This window comes from Ascaphus truei, chromosome 2 (assembly GCF_040206685.1).
Source record: "Ascaphus truei isolate aAscTru1 chromosome 2, aAscTru1.hap1, whole genome shotgun sequence".
Taxonomy (NCBI): Eukaryota; Metazoa; Chordata; class Amphibia; order Anura; family Ascaphidae; genus Ascaphus; species Ascaphus truei.
In genome coordinates this window covers 8,197,347-8,220,758 of record NC_134484.1, presented here as the reverse complement: position 1 = coordinate 8,220,758, position 23,412 = coordinate 8,197,347, and the positions used below count along the sequence as shown (strand labels likewise).

The window sequence follows — 23,412 nt, the reverse complement described above, 5'->3', positions numbered from 1 at the left end:
AAGCACCAAAGGGATTAAAAATACCCAATATCTCATGACATTATCATGATAGAGTCCCTGCTCCGAAGAGCTTACAATCTAATTGTAATCACACTGAAATAAACCCCATCTAAGTATGCAGAAGTATGATCAGCGGATTGCCGTTTGTCTTTGTGCGGCTCTGTTTCCAGCGATGTTCATCAACTACTTTCCCAAAGAAACGGAGTAAGGACGCATTGGGCGCTGAACGAGTAGGTCGCTGGGTAGGAGCGCATGAGTATTGCAGTAGAATGTGCGATATGTTTCAAACAGCTTAATTCTACTTGAAGATTTTGCAAACCTTTTATTACATACGCAGCGTTTCTATTGACATGACTTTAGTTTAGAAGCGCGTTTGTGTGAGAATTGCAGTTTGCTCCCAGAACAACTGCAATGAAATCCGCAGCAGAAAGTCCAAACTCCAAACCTCTTCCGCCATGAGTTCAAGAGCCCTGGTGTATAGGGTCAGACACACATATTTTTTGTGGGATTCATAACTGGCTGTATTTAGATTACTGGGTCATCTCATTCTCATAGGTAAGAAAGAATGTCCAGGCTCTCGTTCTTGTCAAAAGAAGAAATATTTAATCCGGCATAAAGTCCAACGAGAGCTCTCACCTTGACAAAGACTGCTTATGCGCAGTCGAAACGTTGGACTTTATGCTGGATGAAATATTTCTTCTTTTGAAAAGACCGGGACCTTCTTTCGTACCTATGTGACTTCTTGGGGACTTTGCAGGACGATCCCCCTGGGTCCGTGGCCACCGGCAGGTTATACCTATCATTGTATTATTGAGTGTGTGCCAGATCACCCTTCTTCGTCTCATTCTCACACTTGACTGTCCAGTAAATTAAGATGGTACTGGGGGGCGGAGGGGGTGTAATATTATTTTATTAATACCAGCCAATAGCATTTGTTTCCTTGTCAACAGGATCATGTATGTATGTATATCTTTATTTATATAACGCCCAGTGCTTTATAAGAGAGACAAGAAACACTACAGGGAATTAAAATACAATAAGTGTAACAAAGCCAGACAGTAGGAAAGGAAATCCCTGCCCCGGGGAGCTTACAATCTAAGTGGTATGATGGGAGAATTACAGAGACAGCAGGTGAGGGAATAAGTGCTGTAGATGGCAGTGCTTGGCCACAATGGTTGGTAGGAGCGACTGTGGGACAGTGGCCATAAGTCCAGGCTGTTGGAATGCTTCGGTTTAGAGGCGAGTTTTAAGGTTCGTCTTAAAGGTGGGGAGAGAAGGTGCTAGGTGTGTACGGATTGTGAGGGAGTCCCACAGATACTGGGCAGTGAGGGAAAGGGGTTAAAGGCGAGAGAGAGAAGTGGAGGTGAAAGGGGTGGAGAGGAGATAGTTCTGGGTAGAGCACGGGAGACGAGCAGGCGTGTAACGAGATCAGAGCTGATGGGTGGACAACCTTCAAGGTAAGAAGGAGAACTTTGTAAGTTATCCGAAATTAGATGGAAAGTTAGGAGAGAAATTTAAGGAGATGAGCCAAACTGTTTTGGGAGAAAGTTAAATTAATATAGCTGCTGAATTTTGCAAAGGATAGAGTTGTGAGGCAGGGAGGCCTGTTAGCAGTAAATTACAATAATCCTGACGGGAAAGGATTAGGGCACACATTAGTGTTTTAGGGCCAAAGTAAACTAATTCTAGTGACATGTTTTACCCAAATCTGACACCTATTAGGATTTTAATTTCTTTTGTAAAGTTAGACTTGGGAAGGTATGGATTTCCTCTGGCTTTTTTTGTGTGATGTTAGGAAGTGCTCGTACATCCAGTTCTCCTTTCCTCCTCCACTTATCTTTTATCGGTTCTCTAACAAGGACAGGGCGGGACTTGTTTTACAAACACCCATTCAGAGGCCCCTAAGAATGTCAACTTGCCGACTATTTGGGATTGCCACCCTTCACATTATTAGATCTGCATGGACAATCTGCAGTTGTTGTAAGAAGTCTCCCACTTTTAGTTTTAATATCATTTATTTGCAGAACTTCTTCATCAACACGAACTGAAATGCTAGCGAATAACATTTATATATATATATATATATATATATTTTGCCCATAATGAATTCTCCTACAATGCGGGTTGTCCTCCTTATCTCCTGTTGTCATTATGTTGAGCAGTGGCCGTGCTCTTAGCCATTGCAATCAGTGACAGGAATGTAGCCATGTGACACCGTGATGACATCTCTTTGTATAACAACTTAAATTTGTAATGCTGTGATAATTTCAGACCAGAATACATTTTTCCATGAAGCCGTTGCTTTTTAACTCCTTAACCCTATTGTACATTGTAACAAAGGGTTGTCTGCAAGGGGCTAACTGTTATGTAATGCATATTTCTGGTTTCTTACCATGGTTTCAAATAGTTTAGGGGTTTTTTTTTTTTTAGAAAAGCAATTACTGGAATAAGTGGTGTGTGTTTTGAAGGAACACGAACAATTATATGATATGCGCAGTGTAGCTGATCTGTGTTAAAATTAGAAAGCAGCTAATGCAACATGGACTACTGATAAAAGTGAGTCTCTGTCTATTGTCTCTTAGTCGGAGGACCTCGGTGCCTGCGCCCAGTTTGAGAACAGTCGACACAACAGGAACATGATGCCCAGTGCCAGCTGTGTCTTCCCCACCTTCACCCTGAGGAAGCCTTCTTCTGAGACGGACATCGAGAACTGGGCCTCCAAGCACTTCAACAAGCACACCCAGGGTCTGTTCCGACGCAAGGTATCCATCGCCAACATGCTGGCCTGGAGCAGCGAGTCCATCAAGAAACCCATGATCATGACCACTGACCGCAATGTGAAGAAGGAAGCCTGTGATATGTTCAAACTAATCCAGATGTACATGGGTGACCGGAGAGCCAAAGCCGACCAGCTCAATGTAGCTTTAGAGATTGGCACCAAAGGATGGAGTATGCAGGGCATAAGGGACGAGCTGTACATCCAACTCTGCAGGCAGACCACCGAGAACTTTCGTTACGAGAGTTTGGCTCGTGGATGGGAATTAATGGCTATTTGCCTTGCTTTTTTCCCACCTACTCCTAAATTTCATTCGTACCTGGAAGGATATATTTACAGACACATGGATCCAGTGAATGATACAAAAGGTAGGTCACGGTATATGTTACGATTTTAACCCTTTGCACGCCCAAACACACACCCCTTGTTGTCTCGGTGTATTATATTCCATTTTTTTCATAGGAATGAGATTTGCTCTTAGACCAGTTCTCGTAGCATTATCCAACGTTGACTTGATGGCGGTGTGACGCCCGGTTTCCAAAATTCTTAAATCTTCCCCTTCGTAAGTAAAAGGTTACGTACCAGAGTCACCCATGGACAGCGCCCTAATTGGTAAAAGGTGAATGTACAGTATTTGGAAAATGTTGCATTTTCTTGGATTGATGGGGATTGGTTGTAGATCGGGATTTTTAAGTGTACGTTTAATATTAAAGTAGTGGGCAATGTAACGTTTCAGATAGGCACAGAAGCAGACCGCTAATTTGCAAACGGATTGTATTAATCCAGGTAGGCAGAAACTAGCAAAGATGCCCCATGCTTTCTAACTCTTGGACCATGCCCGCTCACAGAAGGGGGGCATTGTTAGGACACGTTTGCTTCTGTTAGGAGTTGATATAAAGAGTGGTCGAAAATATAGGATAAGTATTTTATAAGCGTTGTCTTGCAGTTATTAAATGACTAACTCCAGTAGACCAACATGGTCAATTTCTCCTGTGTCTGCGTAGTAAAATTTTCCTGTGTCTGTGTTTCCTGCGTGTAGTAACATTTTCCTGTGTCTGTGTTTCCTGCGTGTAGTAACATTTTCCTGTGTCTGTGTTTCCTGCGTGTAGTAACAGTTTCCTTTCTGTGTTTCCTGCGTGTAGTAACAGTTTCCTTTCTGTGTTTCCTGCGTGTAGTAACATTTTCCTGTGTCTGTGTTTCCTGCGTGTAGTAACATTTTCCTGTGTCTGTGTTTCCTGCGTGTAGTAACAGTTTCCTTTCTGTGTTTCCTGCGTGTAGTTACATTTTCCTGTGTCTGTGTTTCCTGCGTGTAGTAACATTTTCCTGTGTCTGTGTTTCCTGCGTGTAGTAACATTTTCCTGTGTCTGTGTTTCCTGCGTGTAGTAACATTTTCCTGTGTCTGTGTTTCCTGCGTGTAGTAACATTTTCCTGTGTCTGTGTTTCCTGCGTGTAGTAACATTTTCCAGTGTCTGTGTTTCCTGCGTGTAGTAACATTTTCCTGTGTCTGTGTTTCCTGCGTGTAGTAACATTTTCCTGTGTCTGTGTTTCCTGCGTGTAGTAACATTTTCCTGTTGGTATTTCCTACGTGTAGTAACATTTTCCTGTGTCTGCGTTTCCTGCGTGTAGTAGTGTTCCTATTACAAATTGTAACATGTTCTGTTGCTTTTAATTCCACTTGTTTAAAGAATCGGAAAGTTCCCAGGAGCCCTAATCCCCTAATCCCCGAGGTTTGGGGCTTCTGGATGAAACTAATGACATTTTCCATTAATTGAAATGAAGTGTAGTTTAGAGCTCGCTGATGATAATCGTGATGCAAAATATAAAGTCTCTTAGATCATTGATGCTAAAATTGAGATGGAATCTTAATAGGATTACCGGAAACGCGCTTATTTCCCGAATACGGTGCTGTAACCTGGTATCATATAAATGTTAAACGTCTGTTATGAGCTGGGCCTGGCACATGATCTGAGGCAGCGGGCGATACCTCCGTGTAGCTGCGCTGCTTTCACAGCTCTCCGTTCTGCGCGGTCCGTGCCCAGAACGAGACGGCTCTTAGGAGAGGGCAGGAGGGCAGAGACGTTACAGTCTTGCATTCGATTGAAGGAGATTGAAACCGGAATGAAGTAAAATTTTAAAGCTCGGTGTCCTTGAGTCGCCGCGATAAATATGGAGAGAGGCGCTTTCTGGGCTATCGGAAAGGAGGAGACATTGGAGCCGGAACATATTGATGAATGGGTCTGCCCATGTGGGTGTATATGTCGTATACTGAGCACGGGGCGCCCCAGGCCAGCCCTCAAGCCCCTCCAGCAGGTCAGGTTTTCAGGATATCCCAGCTTCAGCACAGGTGTCTCAGTCAGAGGCTCAGTCTTCGACTGATTTTGAGGCAGCTGTGCTGAAGCTGGGATGTCTTTAAAACCTGACCCGTGGGTGGGGCTTGTGGGCTGGAGTTGAGCGCCCCCTGCTGTATCTCTAGGGATATTGCAATAACAGAAGTAGTAAGGAAGGTTTTCTTTGGCTTTACTCCCATCCCACCCCCCGGCTTTATCCGGCTCCCATGCGGATTATCCAACCTGATCCCGGCGGTAATAGACCCTGACATGAGTGGCAGTTAACACCGGGTCACAGTTCGATCTCCCGCGTTGGGGTTGGATGACCATGCTGCTGAGCACATGGTGGCAGATACGTGTTCTTATTGGGGTTCTCACTTCTTTGGACACGGAAGCCACATAACACACACAGGCACAGACACACAGACGCACAGGCAAACACTGGCACAGGCACACACACAGGCACACACACAGGCACAGGCACACACACACCGACACACACACACACACACAGGCACAGGCACACACACACAGGCACACATACAGTCACAGACACACAGGCACAGGCGCACAGGCACAGGCACACGCACAAGCACACACAGGCACACATACAGGCACACATACAGGCACAGGCACACACACAGGCACAGGCACAGGTACAGACACACGCAAAGGCACAGACACACGCACAGGCACACGCACAGGCACAGACACACGCACAGGCACAGACACAGGCACACACAAGCACACACAAGCACACAGGCACAGACATAGGCACACACAAGCACACACAATGAGGTCCGGGTGTAGGCATTAAAATAATGCAGACAAGGTAATGGCCTATGTCCACTAAGCTCGGCTATTCAATAACACATCTTACTGCTTGTTCGTTTTTCTTACAGAAGTTTAGTTAAATATTAAATAGTGTCACTAACATTGCGTTTAACTGTCAAAGAAAAGAATTGTAATTGTAAGACTGATCACACTCATTCACCGCTGTGCTGCTCAGGGAACAGTAATGGGAACGCGCTTCTGCATGCAGTCACTGCTTAATACGATCCCAATTCCTCATTACATCACATGCAGTAATGCTTATTGTTTAGGATCACAAGGAGTTCCCTGCTGCGCTGCACCCGCTGCGCCGCACCCCCGGCGCTGCACCCGCTGCGCTGCACCCGCTGCGCCGCACCCTCTGCGCTTCTGAAACCAGTTGGTACAGAACCTGCATCTCAGCTGGAGTTTGCTCCTGGGTAACTGTGGAAGTTTGAGCAGTTGCTGTGAAAGTTTGACGTGCTCTCCCCCCCCTGAGATACACAGTATGTGCCGGCCCCACGGGCACAGTATGTGCTGGCCCCACGGGCACAGTATGTGCCGGCCCCACGGGCACAGTATGTGCTGGCCCCACGGGCACAGTATGTGCTGGCCCCACGGGCACAGTATGTGCTGGCCCCACGGGCACAGTATGTGCCGGCCCCACGGGCACAGTATGTGCTGGCCCCACGGGCACGGTATGTGCTGGCCCCACGGGCACAGTATGTGCTGGCCCCACGGGCACAGTATGTGCCGGCCCCACGGGCACGGTATGTGCCGGCCCCACGGGCACGGTATGTGCCGGCCCCACGGGCACGGTATGTGCCGGCCCCACGGGCACGGTATGTGCCGGCCCCACGGGCACAGTATGTGCTGGCCCCACGGGCACAGTATGTGCTGGCCCCACGGGCACAGTATGTGCTGGCCCCACGGGCACAGTATGTGCCGGCCCCACGGGCACAGTATGTGCTGGCCCCACGGGCACAGTATGTGCCGGCCCCACGGGCACAGTATGTGCCGGCCCCACGGGCACAGTGCTGGCCCCACGGGCACAGTATGTGCTGGCCCCACGGGCACAGTATGTGCTGGCCCCACGGGCACAGTATGTGCTGGCCCCACGGGCACGGTATGTGCCGGCCCCACGGGCACGGTATGTGCTGGCCCCACGGGCACAGTATGTGCTGGCCCCACGGGCACAGTATGTGCCGGCCCCACGGGCACAGTATGTGCCGGCCCCACGGGCACAGTGCTGGCCCCACGGGCACAGTATGTGCTGGCCCCACGGGCACAGTATGTGCCGGCCCCACGGGCACGGTATGTGCTGGCCCCACGGGCACGGTATGTGCCGGCCCCACAGGCACGGTATGTGCTGGCCCCACGGGCACAGTGCTGGCCCCACGGGCATGGTATGTGCTGGCCCCACGGGCACAGTATGTGCTGGCCCCACGGGCACAGTATGTGCTGGCCCCACGGGCACAGTATGTGCTGGTCCCCACGGGCACAGTATGTGCCGGCCCCACGGGCACAGTATGTGCTGGCCCCACGGGCACGGTATGTGCCGGCCCCACGGGCACGGTATGTGCTGGTCCCACGGGCACAGTATGTGCTGGCCCCACGGGCACAGTATGTGCCGGCCCCACGGGCACAGTATGTGCTGGCCCCACGGGCACAGTATGTGCTGGCCCCACGGGCACAGTATGTGCTGGTCCCCACGGGCACAGTATGTGCCGGCCCCACGGGCACAGTATGTGCTGGCCCCACGGGCACAGTATGTGCTGGTCCCACGGGCACAGTATGTGCCGGCCCCACGGGCACAGTATGTGCTGGCCCCACGGGCACAGTATGTGCTCTCCCCCCTGTGATACACAGTATGTGCTGGCCCCACGGGCACAGTATGTGCCGGCCCCACGGGCACGGTATGTGCTGGCCCCAGGGGCACAGTATGTGCTGGCCCCACGGGCACAGTATGTGCCGGCCCCACGGGCACAGTATGTGCTGGTCCCCACGGGCACGGTATGTGCTGGCCCCACGGGCACAGTATGTGCTGGCCCCACGGGCACAGTATGTGCTGGCCCCACGGGCACAGTATGTGCCGGCCCCACGGGCACAGTATGTGCCGGCCCCACGGGCACAGTATGTGCTGGCCCCACGGGCACAGTATGTGCTGGCCCCACGGGCACGGTATGTGCTGGCCCCACGGGCACAGTATGTGCTGGTCCCACGGGCACAGTATGTGCCGGCCCCACGGGCACAGTATGTGCCGGCCCCACGGGCACAGTATGTGCCGGCCCCACGGGCACAGTATGTGCCGGCCCCACGGGCACAGTATGTGCTCTCCCCCCTGTGATACACAGTATGTGCTGGCCCCACGGGCACAGTATGTGCCGGCCCCACGGGCACAGTATGTGCCGGCCCCACGGGCACAGTATGTGCTGGCCCCACGGGCACAGTATGTGCTGGCCCCACGGGCACAGTATGTGCTGGCCCCACGGGCACAGTATGTGCTGGCCCCACGGGCACAGTATGTGCCGGCCCCACGGGCAGCTTCAACTACTTCAGGTATCAACCATCACCATTTAAAAAAAACCTGGCTGGACATACGTGGGCGATCTGGACTTACGTGTCCACTATATTCACAGCTACGCTACTTAATACATCCCCTGTTTGTTACTTTGTGTTGTTTGGATAATTACCCGGCGGTAAATTGACCATTAAAAGCAGGTAATTGGCTATTCCCCGCAGCACAAGAGAGCGCGTCCAAGTGAGACCATGGAACCTCCCGCTAGCCATCGGCGCGCGAGCCCGGCTACCGCAGCTTAACACGCTCCGCGCTCGTTAGGAGGAAATGCAGTTTTTTTAACGAGCCATGAAAGTGTGTTCAATTGTTTCTTCTCGGTCGCCTAATCTGATTACCGGCCCGGTTACATCTGCAGGGTCGTGTAGCAGACGGGGAGAGCACTCGGCCATGTCGCATCATATTGTGTTATGTGGCAAAGTGATGGCTTTACCGAGGTTAGTGTTCATACCGTTCCTGTTTCTGGCTCCCTCCTTCTAAACTTCACCGGGCCCTCTTCTGAAAGCTGGTCCCGGGGGAACGAGGCTGGCACGTAGCCCTGCCCTGGGCGGCCCAGATAGAGAAGGCCTCTTCCACTGTTGGAGTCCATATGTTTGCCCACGTGAAGGCGTCCGTACACGTTGTCCTCGGTATCCTCTGGGTCCGCTTTCCGTTGAACGCCTTATCCGGGCGCCGCATAATGCAGTCCGCTGGGCGCCTTCTCTGACGTCGGAAACCGCTTATCCAGCGCTCACCGCCGCGGTATAACACGGGCCCGCAATCCGCCGGTCCGTTATCCGACGGCGGTTTGTGGGTCACGTTCCGTCGGACAAGCGAGGATCCGCCGGTACTTAAATCTAGACGGCCCGTAAGAAGGGGGATTCGACAATCTGCTCTGGGGTTTTCGGGGGCGCATGTACCTCGGGAAATGATTCTGCGATAGTACCCTACGATGTAGCAATGAGTGGCTCCCTTGCTGAATGAGACACAGAAATGTGGGTCTAAGCAGTTCATTTTATATTGCCCAAAGTGGCCCTCTTGAAAATGTGGCTTTTTGGGCCTAAATGGCAGCTTTGGACAATATTAAAAGGACTCCCTGATGGACTAACAAGTAGTTGATACAAGGTTTTGAACCTCTCTGGGTCCTTCATCAAGGTTAACACAGGGGTACTCAATTCCAGTCCTGCTTCAGCACAGGTATATCAGGCACAGCTTCAGCACAGGTAGCTCAATCTTTAGGTTAAAAATGGAAGGGGGGGGGGGGGGCGGAAGGTTCCGGCTCGTTCTCTTCCCGACAGACTGACGCAGCCTGTGAGACGGGGATTGTGAGGACATCTCAGTCACGCAGCTGCGCTTTTTATTTCTTAGCAGGAAAGCTAAACCTGGGTGAATTAAAATGAAAACGACGGCAGTTCCAGACATTGTCCTGTAGATCAGGGGTGCACAAATGGGGGGGGGGGGTCGCGAGATTTTGTTTTTGGGGGTTGGCGCGGCGGTTGCAGAGGCCCTGCGCTCTTCCCCAAGGCATTTAAATGAAATATGGAGGAATGGCGTGAGACCTCTCTGGATCGGGGCAATAGTTTGTGTCTCCTTTTTATTGCCCCCCCTGTGCAGAAACGTGCTATTTTGCAACAATACTGAAGCGTTTTGTGGTCCATTACACCCCCCACTATGATTCCTATCCAACATACTGTGAACCTGCTTCCCGGCGCTGGAGGAGAGTTGAGCTCTATTCCGAAGAATGAGACTAAAATCTTCTCCGGCGCCGGGAAGCGGCCTCGCAGCGTGTTGGACAGAGCGGCCGGTGAGAGATATTGTAGGGATGATGATGATGATGATGATGATGATGATGATGATGATGATGATGCATCTTTATGGTCTCCTTGTGAAATCAAGTATCTAAACACAAAGCATTTCCCTAGTAATTGTCACTCTTTAAAGAAGTTATTACTGCAGCTGTGGCGAGTTTAAAAATATAGAGATAGAAATACTTTGTAACGCAGTATGCGTGCTGGGCGCCTTTTGTGCAGTTTTTTTTACGTAAGAGATCTCTTATCGCCCCTTTCCGACACGGGTTATTTTTTTTACGTCAGAGATCTCTTCTCGCCCCTTTCCGACACGGGTTATTTTTTTTACGTAAGAGATCTCTTCTCGCCCCTTTCCGACACGGGTTATTTTTTTTACGTAAGAGATCTCTTCTCGCCCCTTTCCGACACGGGTTATTTTTTTTACGTAAGAGATCTCTTCTCGCCCCTTTCCGACACGGGTTATTTTTTTACGTAAGAGATCTCTTCTCGCCCCTTTCCGACACGGGTTATTTTTTTTACGTAAGAGATCTCTTCTCGCCCCTTTCCGACACGGGTTATTTTTTTTTACGTAAGAGATCTCTTCTCGCCCCTTTTCGACACGGGTTATTTTTTTTACGTAAGAGATCTCTTCTCGCCCCTTTCCGACACGGGTTATTTTTTTTACGTAAGAGATCTCTTCTCGCCCCTTTCCGACACGGGTTATTTTTTTTACGTAAGAGATCTCTTCTCGCCCCTTTCCAACACGGGTTGTTATTTTTTTTTTACATCAGATCCTTTGTTCAGCAGGTATTCTAAATAGTAAGAGTCCGGGAGGTTAAAATGGAGCTTCCCCCGGTGCCCAGTGCAGCCTACTGGTTACCATGGTGACCTGTTCAGAAGCTAGAAATGAACAGAATCATCATTTTCATAAACAAAAAAATTACATCTGTATATTTTAAAGAGCAGTACGGGGGAAAGATACTAACATGATATGAATTAAACTCATGGGGCGATTGCTGCTTCAACTTGTTCAATATTATTACTGTGTATATGAGGTACGGATACCTTGCTACTTCATCTCCCAGCTGCCTGAATCCAGCCCCTGATTCAAGGTAACCCACGCAGAGTAGCCATATAATGCGCCCGGGTGTAATCTCCTCCCGAAAAGCCGGGCAGAGAGGCTGGCACTGGTTTGGCAGTGTCTCTGCCTCTGTTGTTCTCGCCCTGGTTTTCCCATCTCTTGGGGCAGCGGGATTTGTTCTCCGTTCTGCCGTCTGTGGGAGCTGGATGCGTTTGGATAATGTGGTGTGACAATGTCTCTCTTGCATGGTTGTGTTTTGCACAGGTCAGCTCCCAGAACTCGCACGCAGCAGGCAGCCGAGAGCGCTCCTTTATCCCCCCCCCCAAAATAACTTCCCGTGGAAATCGGATTACAAACAGGTGCTTTTATACGCCTAGTTTCTGCTGTGATTGCAGAAAGGAAAAACACTGAGAAATGGTCCCACATTCTAGTGTCGGGGCTGGAAAAATCAGCTGACCGTTCAATACACGCAGGACTATGTCAATCGGGCAAAAGGATTTTACTCCAAAGTAACTGGAAATTGTAACTCTCCAGTGACTCAGTGTTTCTGTTTCAATACAGTGTGATCTGGTGCAGGCGCGCTCAACTCCAGTCCAACAGGTCAGGTTTTCAGGATATCCCTGCTTCAGCACAGGTGGCTCAATCAGTCCCTGTTTCGGGGGATATCCGGAAGACCTGCTGGTGGCCCTTGACTACTGGAGTTGGCCGCCCCTGGTACAGAGGGCAGTGAGGTTACCGTGGCAGAAGCTGGCACCGTCTCCTTCCTAATAAGCCTGTGTGAACCTCTCTGATGATGAGACAGTTTGCTCTAATTAAAAGGCGCCTGTAGGCCAGAGAACATGGTCAGGATGTACCACGCCAACCGTTCCCTGATCCTTTCTTTCTATTTGTAGTAATTGCCCCATATGTTTTATATACGCCTTTGTGCAGCCGCTATATCTGACGGAGTAAACGCATGTCACGACATTTGGCAAAGCACATTTTTGAGAAGACCTTGGTTTAAATGAATAAATGATATATACACCGTATACTTCCTTTAGAACAGTAATCCCTGTTACTGATTTTAGAGATGTCTTTTTTTTCTTTACGGTGCAGCAGTCGCGATCTACTTCCCTTCGGACATTTTTTGGGAGTGCCAAGCGTTGTTATTTTGCAGGAGTAACACTGTGGGTGCGCTGTGATTCAACGCGGAGAGAATGATGTCTGAAGAGCCATTTCAGAAATGTCGTACAAAGCGACGTAATCTTCGTGTTTTTATTTCCAGTGCGGGTTATTCGCCTCTAAATCAGCAAAATCCCTTATGACACACACAGACACACAGACACACAGACACACAGACACACAGACACACAGACACACACACGACCCTAAAGTTTTTAAGGTGTTTTACATGAAAAATAAAAAGTGTTATACTGCACATATACTGTAATATGAATATAGTTTTCGGAAGACATTTTTTTAGGAACAAAAGAAAAACTTAGCACTATATTCGGGCCAGTACAGTATATGCAGCATCTTTAGAAGTGGGGGTCGAGATAGATGCTACAGAAAAAGAAGAAAAAAAGCGCAAAACGCATAGTGTAGATTTGTTGATTAAATTTGTAGAAAAAACGGTTAAAAATCACTTACAGATTTAAGTTGGTATAGGGCACATAAATATGTGAGACGCTCAGTTTAGAAGTATCCGCCGGAATGCCCGCAGTATCCTCGTTCTCCTGCTGGGAGATCTCCAGTCTGTGTTACCTTCTCTCGGTAACCAGTGCAGTCCCACTTCTGCGTCACATGTCTCGTGACATCAACGTGATGTGTACTCACGCCGTCGATAGGGGGTTGGACCCAGGCTGGTGTTTACTCCCCCACTGGATGACACAAGCAGGCACCGAGTACTCCAAAGGGACTTCAAGCTTGACAAACCTTAGAAGACACAGCCCTACGCATTTCGATTATCGATTCCTCTTCGTCAGGGGAACTGGGTCCAACCCCTGATCGACGGCGTGATTACACAGCGCCTTGACGTCACGAGCCGTGACGCAGAAATGGGACTGCACCGGTTACCGAGGGAAGGTAACACAGACTGGAGGAGGTCTCCCTCCCTCCACGAGGATACAGCGGGCGTTTCCGGCGGATACTTCTGATCGTCTCACATATTTATGTACCCTATACCAACTTACGTCTGTTAGTGATTTTTAACCGTTTTTTTTCTATCAAATTAAATCAACAAATCTACACTATGGATTTTGCGCTTTTTTCTTTCTTTCTTTTTCTGTAGCATCTATCTGGACCCGAGGTTTGGATCTGGTGAAGGAAGCTGCATTACCCATATATTTACAGGACAATTTTCAATATATTTTTAAGCTGGACTCTGGTTTAATTTGACTGTGTTATTCCATAGGGGTAGTATATCCTTCCACACATTGTATATTTTGCACTTTGTATTATTATTCTAATTGGCAAGAGCGCTAGCTGAACCTGTGTATTCTATATCCTACTTACCATAGGGGGTCTCTGTACACTTTACTTTTCCAATACATATACTCTGTATAGGTCTTTAGTTTTGTCAGCATTGTGTGTTTTTAAGTAGGGGCCCGTCCTGCCGTGTCCTGCCGTGTCCTGCCGTGTCCTGCCGTGTCCTGCCGTTGTTGTGTCACGCTTAGAATGTGTGGGATCTGGGATCATGTCAAAATATATCTTCCCGAAGATAATCCCACTTAATCTGCCGTACAAAGCCAGTACCTGGGAGCCTGGCTCTAAATTTACATTACTTTATCAGGTTTTAACCCCTTAGCTGACAGAGGTGCCTGCAACATACTGCATTACTGCAGTATACGTTACAGACCGTATAGCCGCATAGGGTTTAAGAACATGAAAAGATATAGGGCCAAATGTACTCATCGGTGTTACTGCAATAAGACACCTTCCCCTGCCAGGAGGCAGTGTGTGGCCCGTTCACTGAAGTGCGCCATTACCTCGCTTCCAGCATCTTACGCTGTTTTACGTAGTAGCACCGTTTAGTGAATGACCCCTAACCTTGGAAGTCTGGAATATTTGTGACCACCATATATTGGCTGGAGCTCTTTCCCAGAAGAGGTCTCCCCGAGAAGCCTCTGTTTTCTGCAGATCCGAGGAGGTGTTGGACTCTGATTTGTTCCTGCGACGTGGAGTCATTGCGAAATGTAATGCGTTTGAGGGGTTAACAGATTCAGGTTTCAGATCCTAAAAGTCTCTCCATTTATTCACCACAAACAAAGTAAGTTGCTGGACGAACCGTTCTGCTCGGAGCCCGAGACGGCGACGCAAACGCCCAGTTATAGTAACATGTTCGCCCAGCAAGGGCAGTCCAGCCATTCGTTCTGACGAGGCCCGATAGCAAAGTGCTTACTGATTATATGTCATTTATAGTATGTACAGTTCTGTTACATAAAGTGTTCTACAAGAAGCAGCTATTATTTCATGGGAAGCACCATCTGCGTATCTACTTCCTAATACAATGTAAGCCTGTCCGACGTATTGTAGCCCGGTCCCAGATCTGGATTTCAGGAGATGTTTCAGGTCTGCAAGCTTTTTGTAATTTTGCCTTTTTTTGTTCCATCTTGTTCTGTTGTGTTCATCATTTTGTTTGTTTCCCAGTGACTCGGCACATAACAGAGCTCCTGGAAAGGAACAATAAGAAGATATCCCAAATGAGCAAGAAACCAAAGCCTTATTTTGAAGAGCATGATGGTAGGGTTTAAGAAAACACTCCCTAAAGGCTTCCTGTCCCCAAAAAATTATTTAGCATAACTGTCTTCTAATTGAGCTTCTCCTATCCTCCCAGCTTCATGTCTCTGCACAGCTCATCCTTCAGGTGCCTCCTGGCTACTCGGAGAGAGGACCTCCCTTCCACCTCTGCAATAGATTCCTTGTAGACGACCAGATGCCATACAATATCACATCTAGTTTTCTGTCCCGTCCTCTGGCCTTACACCTTCCCGAAGGAAATGTCTGTGTTTTTAAAGATGTCCCTCTGCTCGAAGGAATAACGAGAACGGTCATCTTGGATAATAAAAATCAAGCAAAAAAACCCCCATAAAGACAGAAATGGTGATTTAGATATTTTATGTCTTCTGGTCAAAAATCCGAGATATGCTCATAATAAAATAACTTCTAATCAGCCCTTTGCCTAAAACAGGGGGAGGGGGCAGCTCCTGTCCTCAGGGGCCACCAACAGGTCAGGGTTTAAGGATATCCCTGCATCAGCACAGGTGACTCGGTCAGTAGCTCAGTCAAAGACTGCACCACCTGTGCTGAAGCAGGGATATTTTTAAATTCCGACCTGTTGGTTGCCCTAGAGGACTTTAGTTGCCCACCCCCGGCCTACAACATGTTTCCTACTGTTAATTTCTGTCGCACCTTTCTTCTCTACTTAATACGTTCGTTAACACCTGACTTGTATGGGGAGGCGGGTGGCGGGAATTAACATAGCTGGAGATTTAACATTTTAACCCCTTGATATAACTAATGTTGCAGACCCCTTTGGAACTCGGGGGGAGGGGGTGGGAGGGGGATACTGCTGTGTTTTATCCATCTGAAAGAAGTGTATCTTTTCAGGCATAACTGTGTGCTTGTGTGGGGTGCCGAATATAAAGAGATATTGGGGGCGTGAGTGGGAAGGGAGATGAATGCCAGGCGCTGCCTCGTACTCTCCGTGGCATTAAAAGCTTTTAGTTCTGAAGGTTAAAACAATTTCAATCAAATGGTTTCTTTGACGCCAGAAGGAAGAGGTAGGTGTGTCCTGACATGTCCGCCCCTCGGGTTTGGCAATTGATGGCGGGTTCCTGAATAGGATAGAAAATAGCCATCGGAAGCGGTGCATTTATTTAGGGGGGTTCTCTGTTTTCACTTCCGCTGGGAATACATAACATTCAAGAGCCTCTCATTGTGCGGGGTATGTGCTGTTCATTTACATTGATTTGATACAGAAAATCTCTGTCCCAAGACAGGGGTGCGCTAACTTTTTAGTCTGCCCCCCTGCCTGCTCATAACCTTCCCCCCCCCCCCCTCTGCTCAGGCCTCCCCCTTACCTTGGCACCGGCGTTTGATGCCGCGTCCTCTGAAGCCATCGGAGATCAGGTAAGGGAGTTGCAGAAGCCTTGTGCGCAATACCCCGGCATTTCATTGAAATGCTATGGGGAAGAGCGTGGGGCCTCTGTAAGCACCGCACCCCTCCCCCCACCCCCCAATTTGCGCACCCCTGTCCTAAGACACATCAGTGCAGAGCAATGTACAGACCACAACTGAACCAAACGTTTCGGGGACCTAAACATTGCTACGGTGTATCTGTTAATATAACAATGATAGTTGTTCTTATATAACGCTAACCGTGTACACGGTGCTGTACATTGCGTTTTGCGGGCACAATGAGACCTTGCCCCCATAGAGCTTACAATCTAAAGTTGCCTGGGACGCAGGAGAACGGATACTGGGATTTGCACTGAGTTCACCCGCTTCCAAGGCGGCAACATCCGCGATTCTTCTGCTCGCGGGCGCAATCGTTTTGGCGGTTTATATAGAATGAAGAGCGCACGCGCAGAATACCAAAAACATCAGGGCAATTGCATCTCCAAAAACACACTCTGGTCCCCCGGGGAGAATGGCCTCCATAGCCCCATGGATCTGTATAGTGTTCTTTGGGCCTAATGACCTTTGTATTAGATGTATTCTCTTTATTACCAGCCAACATTCATGGGTTGAGGGGATACCTTGATCTCCTAGCAGGATTCTGTGTTCAGCCCATGGTACCGGCTTTCTTGGTGATCACAGTAAAACAGAAGCGCTTTCATATTTATTTAACATTTTTGAACATTTTTTTTAAAATAAATTTTGACCAAACAAGTATACTCAAAGCCAGACAAACATCGCAACTCGGTTAACGTCGAAACTCGGGTTAAACAAAATACAATGACACGATGACTGGGTGCAAAGCTTTCTAAAACATTGTACAAAAAGAAAAAGGTGTTGTCTATGTTTTCCTTTATTTCAAACTGTGAGGGATATACTGAATGTAAATGGGTTCTAGGCAGGGGCGGACATGTTTTTGGGGTGGTTTTGGACCCGCAGCGGATCACCGGGTTCCTTTGCTCTGCGGACTTTTGAGAATCAATCTCAAAAAGGGCGATCCGTCATGTTTCAGATTTTTTTTATTATTTTTTTTTTTTTTTTATCACCAGCAATCCAATCCGCGGTTCGGGAATCCGCGTGCGCATTGCTGAATCCACGGGATTGGATTCTTAAAATCCACCAACAGATTGCTGAATCCACGGATTGAATTGGTGAAATCCACCAGCAGTTTGTATCCAATGGCTGTTTTGATCTGCACAGATTGACAGGTAATCAATCTGACGGCGGGTTTGACACCGCGGAAGGCATTTTGAATGGAAAGCTCGGGAAATGCCACGAAACAGATTTGGACACTTTTGCCCGTCTCTAGATACAGGACGAGTTCGCACATAACGAAGCAAAATATTCAAATAAGATTTATCACAATTTTGTGTCTATCGCTGGGACGCTCCACTCCTTTTCCAACAAGTTTTTAGTTGACAATGGCCATTTTCTCTCATTTTTGTTTTGACTTAAGCTTGGCTTTTCCCACGTGACGCAGCACTGACGTTGGGCGGCCCTCATGTTCTCACAACTCTTGGAAAAAATGTGTGTGGTGCTCTCAAGACAATACTTAAGCCAATTAAATTGATAACAGGAAGACAACCCTTAAATGAGTATATATATATATATATATAGTGTCTCTAGGAATGTAGCCCGGTAATGACAATCCCACAGACCAGGTAGTAAGGAAATGTCAGTGACACCTGCAGGTGACCGGTAGATGGAACATCCTAATGACAAACTGTATTGTAATAAGGGCAAAATGGAATGAACTCACTTGGGAATCTTCATCCACCATAAGCAGTAAGTCCAGTTGGGTTCCAGTGTCCAGGGTTGAATGTGCCTCCGTATGCGGTAGTCAGAATGTGGAACAGGGAAAAAACGAAGCACCAAGTCCAGCTGTAGAGTAGCAATAACACCAACAGGGATACGTACCAAAAATAAGCTATTTATTAGGATCCAGGCAAAGTAACAAACACACCTACGCGTTTCGGACCTCTACAGTCCTTTATCAAGGTGAATACCTTGATAAAGGACTGTAGAGGTCCGAAACGCGTAGGTGTGTTTGTTACTTTGCCTGGATCCTAATAAATAGCTTATTTTTGGTACGTATCCCTGTTGGTGTTATTGCTACTCTACAGCTGGACTTGGTGCTTCGTTTTTTCCCTGTTCCACATTCTCACAACTCTTGGCCTGAAAGCGAAGTTGAAGGTGGGGGGCGCTTCCTTTCCTCTCACTGCTGATATCGGCCCCTTCCTGTTCCATCTGTCCTTCCATCTGTTTTTTTCCCCTTCCCGTGAAGCTCATACTGTATGACTTTGCTTCCCCCTTTCCCTGCAGGTGTCTTGTCAACAACCACCCACCTACCTCCTCCTTCCGGAGAACTTCAACTGTCGTACTGATGACCCTCCTGTTTCCTAGCTACATCTTTATTTCTCTCATTTCCTACTTGGTTCTTTAGCGCTGGGCTACCTTCAGCACCCACACAGATGGAATTGTTTTTCGCTAGAAACTGTTCCCTTTGTGATATTTTTATATGTTTTTCAACCTCTCATGTCTCACCTGCTGTACATCATAAACCCCATCACTACACAAAAGACCTGAACTCTTTGTACCCCATAAATCTCCAGTCCTCCTTAAATAGTAAACTTTCTGTTCTATACTTTTCATCTGATCCTGATCATTTAGGGCAATGGTTTCCAACCTTTTTTGGGTTAAGGAACCCTATGTGAAATTCTGTGGAACCCCAACCCTCTCTAATAGCGTGTCTGTGATCAGATGCATTGTAAGAAACCCCAACCCTCTCTAATATCGCGTCTGAGATCAGATGCATTGTAAGAAACCCCAACCCTCTCTAATAGCGCGTCTGAGATCAGATGCATTGTAAGGAACCCCAACCCTCTCTAATAGTGTGCCTGAGATCAGATGCATTGTAAGGAACCCCAACACTCTCTAATAGCGCGTCTGAGATCAGATGCATTGTAAGGAACCCCAACCCTCTCTAATAGTGTGTCTGAGATCAGATGCATTGTAAGGAACCCCAACCCTCTCTAATAGCGTGTCTGAGATCAGATGCATTGTAAGGAACCCCAACCCTCTCTAATAGTGTGTCTGAGATCAGATGCATTGTAAAGAAACCCCAACCCTCTCTAATAGCGCGTCTGAGATCAGATGCATTGTAAGGAACCCCAACCCTCTCTAATAGTGTGTCTGAGATCAGATGCATTGTAAGGAACCCCAACCCTCTCTAATATCTGTTTTGAGATCAGATGCATTGTAAGGATCCCCAACCCTCTCTAATAGTGTGTCCGAGATCAGATGCATTGTAAAGAAACCCCAACCCTCTCTAATAGCGCGTCTGAGATCAGATGCACTGTAAGGAACCCCAACCCTCTCTAATAGTGTGTCTGAGATAAGATGCATTGTAAGAAACCCCAACCCTCTCTAATAGCGCGTCTGAGATCAGATGCATTGTAAAGAAACCCCAACCCTCTCTAATAGCGCGTCTGAGATCAGATGCATTGTAAAGAAACCCCAACCCTCTCTAATAGCATGTCTGAGATCAGATGCATTGTAAGAAACCCCAACCCTCTCTAATAGCGTGTCTGAGATCAGATGCACTGTAAGGAACCCCAACCCTCTCTAATAGCGCGTCTGAGATCAGATGCATTGTAAGGAACCCCAACCCTCTCTAATAGTGTGAGATCAGATGCATTGTAAGGAACCCCAACCCTCTCTAATAGCGTGTCTGAGATCAGATGCATTGTAAGGAACCCCAACCCTCTCTAATAGCGCGTCTGAGATCAGATGCATTGTAAGGAACCCCAACCCTCTCTAATAGCATGTCTGAGATCAGATGCATTGTAAGAAACCCCAACCCTCTCTAATAGCGTGTCTGAGATCAGATGCACTGTAAGGAACCCCAACCCTCTCTAATAGCGCGTCTGAGATCAGATGCATTGTAAGGAACCCCAACCCTCTCTAATAGTGTGAGATCAGATGCATTGTAAGGAACCCCAACCCTCTCTAATAGCGTGTCTGAGATCAGATGCATTGTAAGGAACCCCAACCCTCTCTAATAGCGCGTCTGAGATCAGATGCATTGTAAGGAACCCCAACCCTCTCTAATAGCGCGTCTGAGATCAGATGCACTGTAAGGAACCCCAACCCTCTCTAATAGCGCGTCTGAGATCAGATGCATTGTAAGGAACCCCAACCCTCTCTAATAGTGTGTCCGAGATCAGATGCATTGTACAGAAACCCCAACCCTCTCTAATAGCGCGTCTGAGATCAGATGCATTGTAAAGAACCCCCCCAACCCTCTCTAATAGTGTGTCTGAGATCAGAAGTCAGAAATTCTTCTGTATTTGATACAACTTTCAAATTACCAGAAAATTACGGGGAACCCTTTAGGGGCGCCCAGGGAACCCAAGGGCACTTGGGAACCCGTGTTGAAAAACATTGATTTAGTCAATGCCTTCAACTCTATTTGCACCTCTTCTATAGACCACCATGCCTCCTCCTATTGCGGTGTACATGTCCCACTAAGTCCCGACCTTGGCCCAGCATGTTTCCTTTGCTCCTGCACTCATTCCCCTGAGCGTCTCCGGTGGAAATCTCGCACTCTTGCTGGTTTTCTGCACTACCAATTCTCCTATACTGTGCTTCTTCAGCGCTGCTCCCTTTCAGTCTAGAAAGAGTTCACCAAAGACTAACTTGCGTCACCTACAGTACACTGTCTTTTACTTGCTCCTCCATGCCCACAGGCGACATGCTTGATCCGCTACGCTTGGAGACTTTGCTAATTACTTCAAGGCCAAGGTGGATTGTACCTGGCTTACTATCCCTGCTGCACCTTCTCTTCTCAACCTCCCCTCCGTTGCTTACTCATCGTTGAGGAAGAAGTGTGTGGCTGGTTTCCCTCCTCTCCCTCTACCACGTCCTCTTTAGCCTGTTTCCTCCCATCTCATTCAAACTATCCCTCATACTTTGGTCCCTGCACTTACCCACATCTTCAGCACCTCAATTTTCACCCCCCTTTTGCCAAGAATGTAATGGTCATATCATAACCATTTTCAGAAGGGCAACTTTGACCCTTGTTACATCCCCCACTATCGCTCTATCACTCTTGCCATTCGCGCCTGAACTGTTTTTTGATTGCCTTGTTTCCTCACGCGTGCTGAGGCTTTTGTACCTTTTTATTCTATAGCGGTCTTCGCTCTTTTGTACCTGGGTCTGCCTGTCTCCTGTTGTCAGGACTTTGTTCTCGCTGTCCCACATGCCCCTCTGTCTTTCCTGAGATCTTCCTCTGTTGCAGCCTCTTACCCCGAGAACCATATTTAAGCCCCGCCTTAGAAGTCACGCATTCGTTTGATGTTCTAAAGACATGGCCCACTTTATACGCACTTCTATCCTCTTGTTACGCCGGTACTGCCCGCAGACCAGACCCGTCCCTTCTACTGAGGTGAGGAACGTATATGGACACGCACCCGCAGCAAAAGGAGCGTGTCCGGAGTGTGGTGATTTTGGCGCTGCCAGGCCAGGTGACGTTTAGCTAGCAATACTTGCCGGTACCGGTGTAGAAGTGCCGTCGTCGTTGCCGTTTTAGCCAAGGTCAGGGATAGGAGAATTCCGGAAGGTCGTTTGTCCAAGCAAGGGGTCGAGAGCCAGAGAAAGACGTCCGCCAAGCCAAGTCGTAACCTGAGTGAATGAGAGAGAATGCCAGAATAGTGATCCTAGTGGAAACTATGTCGAGCAATGACTGAATGACAGGACAGGCAATATAAAGCGTGACTGACCAATAGGAAGAGGAGGCAGTCCTGGAGGAGTGCATGGAGCTGTCCTGGATAGGCTGTCCAAAGGAGGATACAGGTGAGTGGTATTTATGCCTGATTGATCCTTGTGTATGTGTTGGGGGCGGAGCCTCACTGCAGGAGCAGTGAATAAATTAAAAGAGTCCTGCGCGTGCTCTGTAAGCGGCCGCATGAGAGAGGGAAGGTCCCGCACGAGCGCGAGAACGCAGAGGACGGCGGGGAACCCCCAGAGCCGCCGGAGGTAAGTGACGCCAGCGAGGGGCGCGCGCCACGGCAGCGGGGGTTAATGAAGGTGAGGAGGCACCAGGGCGCGGGTGCCGCGATCCCAGAGTCCTCACACCTCTCAACCTAGCCCTATAAAACGTTCACTACCATGCACTGCTTTTGTTTCTCCTTCCCCCCACCCCCAAAAAAAAAGGGTGGGAATCGAAATGTTTGTGCAGTCTCCGTATAAGCAGAATAAATCAAAGCAACTGTATGGTGCTCTATTATGTCATCAATAGCTAGTAATATTTATTTATTTATTTATAAAAATATTTTACCAGGAAGTAATACATTGAGAGTTACCTCTCGTTTTCAAGTATGTCCTGGGCACAGAGTAAAACAAATAATACATGGTTACAAGTACAGTTACATAAATGAACAAGGTATACATTATATACAAGACATTGCGTGCACAGTTAAAGAAAATATATATTATGAGCGTATGAAACAGTTACAGACCAGGTTAAAATGTGAGACAGCCTTAGATTTGAAAGAACTTAAGCTGGTGGTGGATATGAGAGTCTCTGGTAGGTTGTTCCAGTTTTGGGGTGCACGGAAGGAGAAGGAGGAACGTCCGGATACTTTGTTGAGCCTTGGGACCATGAATAGTCTTTTGGAGTCTGATCTCAGGTGATAGGTGCTGCATGAGGTAGGGGTGAGGAGCTTGTTCAGGTAGCTGGGTAGCTTGCCCAGAAAGTATTTGAGGGTGAGACAGGAAAGGTGAACTTTGCGCCTAGACTCTAGTGATGACCAATCTAGTTCTTTGAGCATTTCGCAGTGATGTGTGTTATAGTTGCATTGGAGAACAAAACGACAAATTGAATTGTAGAGGGTGTCAAGTTTGCTAAGGTGGGTTTGAGG

General features: G+C 48.1%; 2 protein-coding genes across 2 annotated transcripts in view; one reads left to right on the top strand and one right to left on the bottom strand.

The window, feature by feature from the left end:
• Positions 1-23,412, top strand: part of ARHGAP39 (Rho GTPase activating protein 39) — a 346,600-nt gene that overhangs the window by 206,720 nt on the left and 116,468 nt on the right. The window contains exons 4-5 of the mRNA XM_075581235.1: positions 2,583-3,144; positions 14,963-15,055. Coding sequence (XP_075437350.1) covers positions 2,583-3,144; positions 14,963-15,055 — 655 coding nt within the window. The remainder of the gene's footprint in view (positions 1-2,582; positions 3,145-14,962; positions 15,056-23,412) is intronic.
• The window catches only part of LOC142475500 (fucolectin-6-like), a 406,232-nt gene that overhangs the window by 344,277 nt on the left and 38,543 nt on the right, over positions 1-23,412 (bottom strand). The gene's annotated exons all lie outside the window — the stretch shown is intronic.